The sequence below is a fragment of the Rhea pennata genome, chromosome 4, assembly GCF_028389875.1.
Source record: "Rhea pennata isolate bPtePen1 chromosome 4, bPtePen1.pri, whole genome shotgun sequence".
Taxonomy (NCBI): domain Eukaryota; kingdom Metazoa; phylum Chordata; class Aves; order Rheiformes; family Rheidae; genus Rhea; species Rhea pennata.
In genome coordinates this window covers 19,255,558-19,268,552 of record NC_084666.1, presented here as the reverse complement: position 1 = coordinate 19,268,552, position 12,995 = coordinate 19,255,558, and the positions used below count along the sequence as shown (strand labels likewise).

At 38.7% G+C, this 12,995-nt stretch overlaps 1 protein-coding gene across 5 annotated transcripts in view; it reads left to right on the top strand.

Moving 5' to 3' along the window:
- PPARGC1A (PPARG coactivator 1 alpha) overlaps nucleotides 1-12,491 on the top strand; it is a 384,961-nt gene extending 372,470 nt beyond the window's left edge. For 4 of the 5 annotated variants that reach the window (XM_062575397.1, XM_062575398.1, XM_062575399.1 and 1 more), the window contains 3 exons: nucleotides 5,127-5,248; nucleotides 5,600-5,751; nucleotides 8,728-12,491. In XM_062575397.1, the coding sequence (XP_062431381.1) occupies nucleotides 5,127-5,248; nucleotides 5,600-5,751; nucleotides 8,728-8,831 (378 nt within the window). In that variant the 3' untranslated portion in view covers nucleotides 8,832-12,491. Of the gene's footprint in view, nucleotides 1-5,126; nucleotides 5,249-5,599; nucleotides 5,752-8,727 lie in introns of those variants that run through there. The other variant, XM_062575402.1, reaches the window with a different exon arrangement.
- Nucleotides 12,492-12,995: the final 504 nt, after the last annotated feature.

Below are 12,995 nucleotides of genomic sequence, written 5' to 3'. Positions count from 1 at the left end.
GCAAATACTTTCCAAGAGAGAGGTTCAGAAATACAGTTAGCACATTTCAGTGCTAGAGTCTGACAACCAGGCAGAAAGGTTTGAGAGGGGTTAGCAGGAGCATTGTGGGAGAGGCACTGGAAGCAGTGGGTGCTGTAACCGGCCTGAAGAACTGTGACAGCTGCACAGTGCACAGGCCTGTGAGCCCTGGGAGAAAGCTTTGCATCAACAGTAAGTGGTCAAGTAGTAGCAGAAAGAGAGTGGGTGAAGAGGAGGCCGGCCAGAGGATGAGTGGTAGTGTTCGGGAACCTTGAGTCTAGCAGATCTACAAGTCTGGCGGCACGCACTCAGCATGATAGTGGTCCTGGAGCACTGAAGCTCTTAAATGTTTAAGCAGTTCTTGGTTCCCAATTAAAGGAAGCCCCTTCCAGGGCTGGAAGGTTAAATCGTCTGATTAGCAGCCTAATGTTTTTGAATCTGTGCTACTCTGCCGCTGTGGCTGCTACCCTGACTTACTGTCATAGCCTCCCTGCAGCTTCATTTGCTGCTCACTCAGGCTGTTGCCAGGAAGTATAACAAAATCGTCTTTTATACCCAAGAATAAAATTACTATTAACATTATTCCTTTTCATTTCTTAAGTGCTGACAGCCTACACGACACAAATCTCAAGAGAGTCCCTGTCCCGGGGAGCATACAGGCATAAGCAGATAAACGCACAGTGAGGCCACTACAGCAGAAAGAAACACATTGTTTCAAAGAATATATATTGCTCTACAACAGGAAGGCAGGAGAAAGGTGGTTTTGTAAATGAGTGCTTGGCTTCTCTGAAGTCTAAAACCAGACTCAGCCTGTAATGGAGTAAATGCTTGCTAATGTGGGATCCAGTGTATGCTGTATATTTACTTCGACTTTTTCTGTGGTTTCTCATTTTGATGACCCTGATCCCAGGATTCCAGCTTTGCTGTACTAGTTGCTGAGAAAAAGATTACCAAAATCTCGAGCTTTAATGGTCATCATGGTTTTTCTAGCATGGAAGGCAATGTAGGCATGGGGCTTGTACCCGACTGCCGCCTGTGCTGGAGGAAACAGCAGAGCCTTTGACAAGCCCATAGGGTGACCAACAGATCTCAACTTTAAAATGCTGCTACCTGATTTCATCTCTCAGCTTCACACAGAGCGTTATCTGGGTCTTGGAGACCTGAGTATGCACTGCAAATACGCAGAAAAGAAGTGGCAGGGAAAAGAGTGGGGAGAGCACCTCAGTTCCCACTGAGCCTGCTCAGCAGCACCCCATGGAGGCAAAGAAAACAAGTGCTGGGCGAAGAAGCCTGGTGCAAAAAAGATTTTGAAAACTAATGCCTCTAATGATCTGCACTTTAGTTCCTTGTGAAATTAGAGATGAAGAATGAGGAAGAGAAAATGAAAAAAGTTTTTGAGAAAGTGTTTGCAAGAAAAAAAGACTCTTAACATCAGTGAGTGTCGCAGCATGGGCAGGCCCTTTATTGACTCCTAGATTTGCAAAGTGTATCCTGGTCTTGTTTTTCAAGTCTGGGCATGCTATTTTAATTTGAGACTTAAAATACTCCTTTTCAGTCAGAGATTTCCTTCCACATGTGCTCATTCAAATGTCTTTAGTGCAAGGGAAAAAGGGCTAAGATTGAGAAAAAAAGAGCTTTAGATAAACTGAAAGAGGATAGACATGTTGGGCTGAGTAAGTTGACAGGACAATCCTTTTTTTCCTTTATTTATCTGGAAAATGAATGAACTATACTCAACGCTTATGATGCAAAATAATCATCTGCACTTTTGGGAGGGAAATACGAACACTACCTTCTGGAATTTCATACAGGTTCCCTCTGCCTACGTTAAATTGAAAACAAAAGCTTTTCTCTGCAGATCTCTAGATTCCTAAATCATATATCATCTTTTCTAACAAGTGCAGTAAAAACCGTAGTTAATATGCACATATGGACTTATGCATGTAACTTACTATAAAATAAGTAAGTCTTTAACAGTTAGAGGTATGCTGTAATCTTCTTGAGCTTGTATCACTCCTATTTATTAATAGGCAGGTGTAAAAGGTGGGTGACTTTATGACTGCAAATACATATAATTGCTTTTAAATAAACCAAAATTAACCAAGACAAAGACAATACTGTATGAATCCTGGGTTCTCCCAAACTTTATACCATCATGGCACTCTACTTAAAAAAAGATAGTTGAAAGAACATCTCCTCATGTCTGCACACTGGAGGACATATGGTACATTTCAGCTTTAAATTTCAATTTCCTTAATTTTGCAGGTTTAACTTACTCCCTTAATGATAGTTTAACAGGCTTTTTTTTAATTGTTCAGTTTTGTTTTATTACAGTTGTCTTAAAGGGATATTAGAGCTATAAAGGTTATTAGAGGGATAGAAGAAGGAAAAAATTGCACAGACATGCACACAGACTTACGGAAGTGTGTGCGATAGTTATTTCCATCACACTGTAATATAACAGTCTCCATGTCAGTGAGTGAAACATTATGTTTTTTCAGTTGAGATGTATTATCTCAGCTAAAGTATATTAGACAGTCTGCTATGTTATGTTCTGCTCCATCTGGTCAGTCATTTAGGTTCAATAGCAAGTATCAATGGAATTGTTTCTTATCAAGTGTTTCAATGCGGTTGAATCCTTGATTCGGTAAAACAGTCTGAAAAAGTAATTACTGTGCATATGCAGATTTTCCTGTTTTTGAAGTTTATGGCACCCAACCATAATGAAAAGCAAGCAGAATTAGAGTGGGGAAAATGGAAGAAATGCAGATTTCTGTTGCTTACTCTCTGCTGTGCTTATTTCACAGAAGCCCTTCCTAAAATCCTCTGATCAGGAGGGTCAGGGCTCTGGACTAGGACACAGTGGAGACAGAGCTAAAACTCAGCAGCTGTTTTGGGGGCTAAGAAACAGCTCTCCCTCTATAACCTTATGGCTAACCGTGAGCACATTCATCCTTCTTTTAGCAGTGCTAACTCCTCCAGACTAAGCTGATGTTGCAGAGAACAAGGGCAGTTTTTAGCCCACGCACCTTAGAGGGCATGACATTTAAAAATTAGTGTCTGTCCCAGCATGGTAATAGAGGATGACTAATTCAGTCATGCTGATTCCTTATATAATCAATAGAGAAAATAGTTTAGAGCATCTAAAGGAGGTGCTTACCTCATCCCACTGATTAAGCAGAGCATATATGTACATTGCCAAAGCAAATGGAGACTTCATTGAGCTAACCTGAGAGGACCCAGAGTGCTGCAGTGGTCACTTTTTGTGCTGTGCCTCTGTGGTTAGGGCATTTGTCCAAGAAACAAGAGTGTTGGATTCTTGGATCTCCATTTCTTGGGGGCTTCAATCCCAAATCTGTCATTTCTCATTAAAGATTAAAGATTAACTGGATCTGGTCCCTTGGAATTTATGGGGCCAGGAAAAGAATAATCAGTAAAGAATTGACTCACTAATCTAGTGAGAAGGGATTTCTCTTCGGAAGCAGGTATCTTAATTTTGGCTTTCTTCTCCAGGAATTGTTTGTTTTAATTGTGTATTGAATAATCTTTGGAAGCAGAGTGCTGCACTAGGAACAGGAGCTCAGACCCCCATGGATGAAGAAGAGTTCTGATGGTCCCCTCTATCTCCAATGAGTGCTCTTACAAACAAAAAGAGGCATCAGGATCTTTTTTTTTTTCCCACATATATTTTGATATGAGCTCAATATTGTTGTCTTAGGTCTTACTGTTGTCTGTGGTCCATGAATGACTAGTGTCTTGCGCCTCTTTGAGGGCTTACAGGAAACATATTTCCTGCTAGATCTGAATTGTGACACTGTAAAATACCTGCCTCTGCAGGCAAAGGTGTTTCTGAGCAGGAATGCAAGTCTGTATTTAGGTCCCTCGAGCCTTTTGGATTGAACAGTTGAGGGGCCATTAGCCCTTAGGCACCTTCAGGTTAAGGTAGTCATGAATTCTCCGCAGCCAGCATAGCTCCTTTGGAACTCGGTACCTAAAGATGATGGTCTAAAGTGACATTGCTCCACTGACTAATGAATTTACATCAGCTGAGAATTTGGTGATGGTTCAGTTTAAGGGACAAGTGTGTGTGTGTGTGTGTGTGTGTGTGAGGAAGGGGCCAGCAGTACCAGTTCCTCAAGCCTGAGGCAATATGAGACAAATGAAGGCTGGGCATCCAATACACATACAAGTGCTGCTTCACCTCTGTTACCTTCAGAACAGATATATGAAGATCTCTTTCTATCTGTGGCGTTGCTTGCAACTCACCTCTATCCTCAGAAAAGTGTTAATCCAAAAATTCATAAAGTAAATCTTACAGGGTCTCCTAGTCTTTCTGTCATTTTGCTGGCCATTTTCACTCAGAAAAGTATGATATGACCATGACTTGTTGATTTTAAAAGTACCTTTGAAGTTTTGCTCTAAGTGTTGAAGTAACATACAAACAACCCCCTAACAGGGGGGAATTTAGGGAGTTTTTTCCCTGAGTGATCAAAGTGTGATGGTAACAAAAAGAAGAATTTTATTCTCTTCCCTTGCTTCTAAAAATATTAATTTCAAAGCAAATTTTCTTCTGAGTCCACACAAGTTTTCCTCTATTTTGAGATATGGATTGTGATGGAACTGCAGATTGTAAGATGACTCAACTGAGTCTGAGTTTATCATGTTATATGTCATTTATGTAATTGTTGTGTTACTTTATACTACTTCAGAGTTGAGATTGGGTCCTGGTTTTGGTCAGTGTTGTATAGATTGCGAGAGTGAGTTCCTGGTTGTGAAGAGTTTACAAGTAGTTAAAAAATTGGAAGTTAGGAAAATACTAAGAGATATGAAGGGAATTGTCAGTTGATGTATAGCAGAAAAGTGACAGAGCAAGCAGTGGAGCCTTTCAGGACCACAATACCTGACAAAGGTGTCATCATTTAAATACCTTAAATTTTTCCAGTAGACAACCGTTTTTACTTTTTAGAGGATTCAGTAAGTCCTTTCCGTATGTGACTAACTATAGTTATGCATCCTCAGCACATCTCTGTGTGTATGTGTATGCATATATGTGTAGACTCATCTGTATTACACATTTGATAAAAATATCCCTTGCTTCTCCTCAATAGGAGGAACGTCGTGTGATTTATGTGGGCAAAATCAGACCTGACACAACCCGAACAGAACTGAGGGACCGGTTTGAAGTTTTTGGTGAAATTGAGGAGTGCACAGTAAATTTGCGGGATGATGGGTAAGAACTTTTGAGATTACTTCTTGTTGGGAGCTGCCATATGTAAAAAATTATGGCAGTAAGATTACTGGTATGGGAGTTACCAATGTAAGTGCTGTGACAGATGACAGGCTGAGTTCAAAACCTTATTTATTTTCTTTCATCCTTATTTATTAATCTTGCTAGTTGAGATTTCCTGTCCAAGAAATAAGTATTTAGCTGCATGACAGGACAATCATGCTGATAAATGGATGCAGTACTTCTGGCATTTCCACTGATGGGTCTCCTGCAAGTTCTTGCTTTCAGGAAAGGGTTACACTCATCTGCATTAACTCTTTAGTTTTTGTTCACATCTCTGTTTTTCAATTACAGAGACAGCTATGGTTTCATCACCTACCGCTACACTTGTGATGCCTTTGCTGCTCTTGAAAATGGATACACTTTGCGCAGGTCAAATGAACCTGACTTTGAGCTGTACTTTTGTGGACGCAAGCAATTTTGCAAGTCTAACTATGCAGACCTAGGTAGGTATTTTTCTCTGTGCGAATTAAAGTACAGAATAGGAACCTTATAGCGCAGGAAAATTTAGGGTTTGCTTGTTTTTGTTTGTTTGTGGGAGGGAGTTGCTTATAGTATTTAAATGATGGATGTTCTTTTTTATTTTTAAGAAAGTGTTCTTTACTTTCTGTGAGAAGTTCAAAAGCCCAGAAATCTGAACTCTGATCGGAGTTGACTTTTTTCAGATATTTCTCTGTGAAAATTTCTTGAAAGCCTACTTTTTCATTATCAAAACCAGTTTCCCGTATTCAAGAATACCTTGCCACGTTGAAATGATAGCACCATAGAAACTTACTACAAGCTTTGTTGTTGTTGTTTAATGACTTACTTGTTGTTATTTAATGACTGCTTGGTTCTGACACCTGGTTTATTTATATGAACCCCAAAGAGAGCAAAGTAGACGTCTCACTGAAAAAATTCACTTTGAGTCTTAGGTTGCTGTGAGTTTGATGGTAGATGTGTAGAACTTAGAAGAGGCACTTCTTAAATGTGATTTATAGTTTCTCAGCTTTGAAAGCCAGAAGGCCTCATGATGATTAACCAAACCTGACCCTTAGCCAAAGGCAAAAACCTCAGCTGATGATGCTCACATCAAGCACAGGAATGTGTGTATGAAAGCACCTCCTTCTCAGGGCCTTGCAGTCATGATGTGAGAGGCCTCTTCCAATGGAGAGCTTAGTGGTGTTTGCAATTCTACTGGCCATCTCCAGTGTGCATACTGGCAGCAACTACTGATCCCTGTCTTTCCTGTTTCCTTTTCTGTGGCTGGGTTCTGTCCTGTGTTCTTGGTGAGGTTGCGATGCAGGCTAGCTGATGCAAAGCGTATATTCTTCATCTGCTGCTTCCCTTTGCAAATATGTTTGGAGGTGTTCAAACTCTTACTGCAGGAATACTTACGATATGTATGTAGAAAAAGAGGCGCTGCAGACTACTGAAATATTCTCTGTAATAGTATAATAAATTATAAACTCACCTCTTACTTAATTATCTTTTAAAAAGTAAAGTATTCATTAAATGTTAAACCTCTCCTAGTACCTGCATAAACAGACTAAAGGTATGGGAGATAATGTTTTCTGAATAAAATAGCAAGGGACATTTTGCCTCTGAATCTTTATTAATCAGATATTGTGTTACCTTTTTTTTTTATGAATAAATGACCACAGTCATTAAAATCTCTGCATAACCCAGTAACACAGTGCTAATGAAATCTTGTATGTGCTGCCCTGGGCTTTGTACAATGCAGGAAGTGAATATAAATATATTTTTTCTAACCAATTGATATCTTTTCAGAATAAATGGTAAAGATGATACACATTGTTCACAATGAATATGCTATAATTCATTTCAGTGGCCAAACAGATAATGTAAAGCTAAGAAAAGGCAATTGACTGCTGAAGAAATAGAGGGTTGATGGTGAAAATATAATATATAAGGTAGCAAGTCATTTTTTTGAAATGTTGCCTGATAAAAACAGTAAAAACAGATTGAAGTCTTCAATTTATTTGACTTATCTTTAGTAGTGAAAGCCAAGGGTGTCTCTGTATCTCAAAAAATCTGGGGTTTAAAATAAGCTGTCCAAAGGGAACCCTCTTGAACATTATTCATCACTGGGAGTATTCCCTGGAAGAGCTTTCTGTAGTGAGTCGTATTCCCAAAGTATCTCTGAGCAGAGTATTTTCACTTTGTCGTGCTGACAGCTTGAGCCTCTCTACTTCAGACTGCATTCTGTATATTTTGCAGAGAGTCTGATATAGCCACATAAGGAAATGGCAGGATGAACTTTAAAATTCATGAGCTAGTACAAGGGCAGAGAGAATTAATCAGCCTTCGGTTGAGTACAGAAGAAAGAAAACACTTGAAAATAGTAGTCAGAACTTTAACACCTCTCCTCTGTGAGAGGATATTGTCTTAACAACTTGTAATGAACATTTAATTCACAGTGTGTCTTATAGAGGAAGATGAGGAGTTCTGATTAATCTCAGAGCACCCTTTTCTTGCCATTTCTTGTGCTGGCACTTGCAGAAAGTGTATCACAAGAATGAGGGAGAGTCAGCGTTAAGTAGAATAATTCCAGAAGGAAATTCAGTGCTTGCAACTATGTGACCACAAATGCACAGTGCCTCCTCTGCTGTAGGAACAGAATGAGGTGTATGTGAGCAGCTATGCAATCTGGAGCAGAGCTCAGGTCACCCCTAAAACACACATTCCACAGGACTCAAACCATTATTGTTGCTATTACTTGTCACATATGTTACAAGAAGCTTAGGATCCCACCTGAGATGGGTCATATAGCAACATGCAGGCCCTGCCCTGAATTGCTTATACTCTAAAAAAAGTAAACCATAACTTCAGATAATAAGGGAAAAACAGAGATTCAGGGAGATGTAGCGACTTGTACAAGATCGTACAGTGGGTCAGCAAGAAATAGAAATGCGACCTATGTGCTGTCCAGTGTCCAGTGGCTTTCTGTAAGACCAGTGTACACTGGCTTTCTGTAAGACCACCTGGTATCACCTCTCTCACGAATAGTGAAGTTTGGATAGTACACCCTAAAGCAGTTGCAAAACAGTGGTGGAATGTTTGGTAAAATATCTGTCAGAATTGCCTGGACTGCACAGAAACTTACAAATAGCAGTGTGCCAGTGCTCAGCCCCTGGAGAAACCCTTTGAGCTCACCTGCTGCGTACGCATTCGGTTTATAGCTCTTTCCCCGTGCTTGTGGCACGTACTGCTTTTGTTAAGCTCTGACTCTTATCAGAAAGCTCTGTCCATACATGAAGCTTCTCTGATACCCATTCCTGGGCTTTTATCGTCCCATAACCTTGAAACACAAGTGGATTAATTCTGTAGTGCTTTGTTGGTACTGTTGTACAAAGAAAGTAATAAAAGTACGAGCCAGTACCTCTTGCTTCCTGACTGAACTTGCATCTCTTTCGTTTCAGATTCAAACTCGGATGATTTTGATCCTGCTTCCACTAAAAGCAAGTATGACTCCATGGATTTTGATAGTTTACTTAAAGAGGCACAGCGGAGCCTGCGTAGGTAACATGCATCACACCTGAGGAAAACGGAGGGATGGCGAATACCTCACGGACATCACGTCCTTCAATAACGGACAATTAAAAAGTCATACTTAGGAATTTCTCCTACTTTACACTCTCTGTTCAAAACCATGGTTTACATGAACACAGCTGCTCGATGAGTGAAGAGGCAGAATGGATATCCAGTAAGCACACATGTGGCCATGGGTGTCAGCTTTGCTTTCCTGGGGTGATCGGTGGCGGGGATTTCTGTCGTTCACCGTGGGTTCGAGTGCAAACCACGTGACATGGCAGCAGTTCCACAGAGATACACTTACAATGTAGAACTTCAAAATGTGTACATATAGCATTTTAACAAAAAACAGAAACAGCAACAACAACAACAAAAAAAAGCAAATTTGAGAACTACGGCTGCTGATGTCTGGGAATCAGACACTGCTACACTGCTTTTTTTTGGTTTTTATTTTTTTTTTTTAAGAAGCTTTTTCTCACAACACAGTGATCCTATGACAATCCAGAAGAAACCGCAAGTCCTAGAAGCCCACAATCTGCTGGGTTTTGGTTTTAGATTTTTTCTTTTTTTCTCCTGTTTTTTCCTTGCTGAAGAGAAAATGAAACGCTTCCCTTACATTTTGAAGTTTCATCTTTTAATTCTGACACCCATGTAAATGTCTACAACGTTGATCTTCCACAGCAAAATTTTCAAAGCCTTGTTAATGGTCAAATGTGCAGCTTGTTCAGCGATTTATTCTAATGAGCGGACATGGTGTTACATTATTAATGAGAGTTGGATATAACTATCTGAGTGTGTGCACAGATAGTTTATTTGCTACATTCTCTAAAGTAGTTGGGTATTTACAAATGTCAAATGGAGTATTTTTATTTATGTACATACTGTATGACAATGTTCTTTTTTGTTACAGCTATGCACTGTAAATGCAGCCTTCTTTTCAAAAACTGCTGAATTTTTCTTAATCAAGAATACTCAAATGTAATTATATGAGGTGAAACAATTATTGTACACTAACGTATGTAGAAAGCTGAACTTATGCCTATATATATTTGATTGTAAAAAAAAAGAGAGAAAAGCGTGTGGGTGAAGGTGTGGGTGTGTATATATGTGTGTGCGTGCGTCTGAGTGCAAAAATGCTTTACACACATTCATCCCTTCTTTGGTGAGCTTATGTAAAAGAACTTTGTCAAGAATTATCCTAGCCCAAAAGGTATTAACCACTTCTGCAGTATTTTTCCACATTTTTCTCATTGCTTGTTTTTCTTTTGCAGTTTTATACACTGAATTTGTTAGGGGAATGAAATTTTCTCATCTAAATTTTTCTAGAAGATATCATAATTTTATGTAAAGTCTCTCAAATGGGTAATCATTAAGAAATGTTTTTATTTTATGTATCAACAGTAGTTTTGGAACTAGAGGTCAAAAATCTTTTTAAAATGCTACTTTGTTTTAATTTTTGTGATTTTAATTTGATAAAAATACACCGAGGTACTAAGTACGGTATGATTTTTACAGTAATTCTGTGTCTAAACACTGTTCTTGAAGCCAGTAATCTTTCCATTGGCAGAGTTAAATGATGGTATTTATCTATATTTTTTACAGTTATGCATCCTGTATAAATACTGATCTTTCATTCCTTTGTTTACTAACGAGACATGTTTATCAGTTACAGTTATCCTATTTATTATAAATTATGAGATGACTAAAATAATAAAAAGGCCAGTGGAAATTTTATACCTAGGATGCATGACGGTTGTCAGTTCGGAGTAAGTGCTTCGTTCGGAAATTCAGCTTTTGCAGAAGCGGTGGGTTTTTTTTTTCTTTTTTACTATGCACTAGCATGGCCTCAGATGTGCCCATGACATTGTTGCTGACGACATTGCTTCTGCTAAATTAAATAGAAACTTCTGGGAAAAAATAAAAAACAATGGTAAACTACTACTATTCTGAGCATCAGGATTTCATATGAACTTGGAGTCTCTAGACTGAATCAGCAAAGTTTGGAATTTGCTTGTGGATATATAGATTTGGTATTCTATTACTGTTTGGCATTCATGACTCCTCTTAAAGATAACTATTTAATCTCCCTTCCACTCCCAGTTTTAGAAAACCGATTCCACCCCATGCCAGTGCAGTTGATTTGGATGGCTGCATTCATTTTATCACCAGCATATTGTGTTCTGAGAGATTCCACTGTCTGTCCTGTCGGATGCTTGCTTGATTTTTTGGCTTCTTCTTTCTAAGTAGATAGATAGCAATAAAAAAAGAGAAGAACTTTTTCAGAGGTTCTCTGTTACGACTGTAACATTCTTTAATCTGCGTAATTCTTGTTGTTGCTCTGTAGGTTAAAAATGCAGGTATTTTAACTTTGTGTGAATGCCAAACTAAAAGTTTACAATTTTCCTTTCTGGATTTTGAGTATCTTCTGTTGTAAAGAAAAATATTAAAAGCAATAAATTATTTTTAAGAAATCAATATTTAGTATATCATATTATATGTTCAAGGACCAGATGCATTACCTATTTTGCCTTTAAATTTCTGTGACTAAATTTTAAACACATTCTCTTTTGCCCTAGATTGCTGACATGAATAAATTGGTGTGGGTTTTTGGGAGGGGATTATTTATTTTTCCCCAAGTAGGCATAATGTCATGAGTCTTTTTTTTTTCTTCACTGGCCTAGCAAACATTTGTATTTTGAAGATGGCTTTCCTCTGTGGTTTTTCAAATTACATAAGAAATTAATGTAGAGCTCGGATTGCTGAATAAAGCTATTTGTATTCTTTGTAGGCACTATAGTAGGTAACCCATCAAAATTTATGCTAGGTGTTTCCTTTTTTTTTCTTCTCTGCTAAGAACATTTCAAACTAGTACATGTACCACATTGTCACTGGAGGCAAATTGCAGCATAGTTGTGTATGTCTTTTAGATGAAGATTGTGCTGTTGCTTTCATGCTGTGGTAAGTACCACATCTGCAATACAGGTAACAGAACTGGTACTTAGAAACTATGGTCTTTTCTAGAGCCATAACAAAGTAATTCCTACATAACGTAAAATGATCCAAATCCAAACAGAGGGAGCCTAAAATTGAAGAAAAATATCTGTGCTAAACTACTTTGAACAACAGTTGGGCTGCTGTCACCAATAGCAGCACTGAGGAAAGTTTGTGCCTCTGGGGTATAATAGTTGGGTCAGCTGAAAAAAAAACACATTTTCTTTTCATCCCTTTAGATGTAAGCTTACAGTAGGTAATGATTATGTGTCCTTTTTGATGGCTGTAATGAGAACTTCAATCACTGTAGTATAAGATCTGATCTATAAATGACCTAGAATAGCCATGTAATATAATGTGATGATTCTAAATTTGTACCTATGTGACAGACATTTTCAATAATGTGAACCACTGACCTGATGGAGCTACTGTAAAACTTGTACAGTAGGTAAGCGTGTAAAGCTATTGGTTGGACTATGCTGAACAGGGAAGGCGAGCTATTAGTTAAGCCCAAGCTGGGCTATTTTCCACCTGCCAATTCTACATGTACTTTTGTGGTTTAATTCATTGTATGAAAATTCCTGTGATTTTTTTTTTTTTTTATGTGCAGTACACATCAGCCTCACTGAGGAAATAAAGGGAAACGAATGTTTCAAATCCACTTCTGTTTCTCTTTTTTATCACGAGTGACAGGCTTTTTCCCCTTAACTGGGCACATACTGGGTTTCCTGTTACTCTTCTTGATGGTCATAGTTGATTTCAAACAGCAGTCCAGATCACATCTGTGTTACTGCTCTTTGGGCAAGGGACAGAACCAGTAGCTTCAGTAAGGAAATCTAGTAGTAGAGAAGTGCTGCCTGCCTATCTGCTATGACAGGCCTAGACTGTAGAAGGGCCAAAAGAAACCTTGTGGAAAAACTGAAAAAAATGCTCAGTGGTGTTTTTAGAGTTACTGGCTTGAGTGATGAGAGGGTGGGGGATGTAAGGGCTTTACTACATCGCCCTATTTGGATTGTGCAGACAATAGCGATTGATATGTCTGAAATGATGGTATCTTCCATCCTCAGGGTTGGTATCTTCATCCTCAGGACAAATACCTGTACTTAGGAAAAAGCATGGTCCTAGTAGACATTTACCAACATCTCTGTCTCAGCAGACAGTTGAG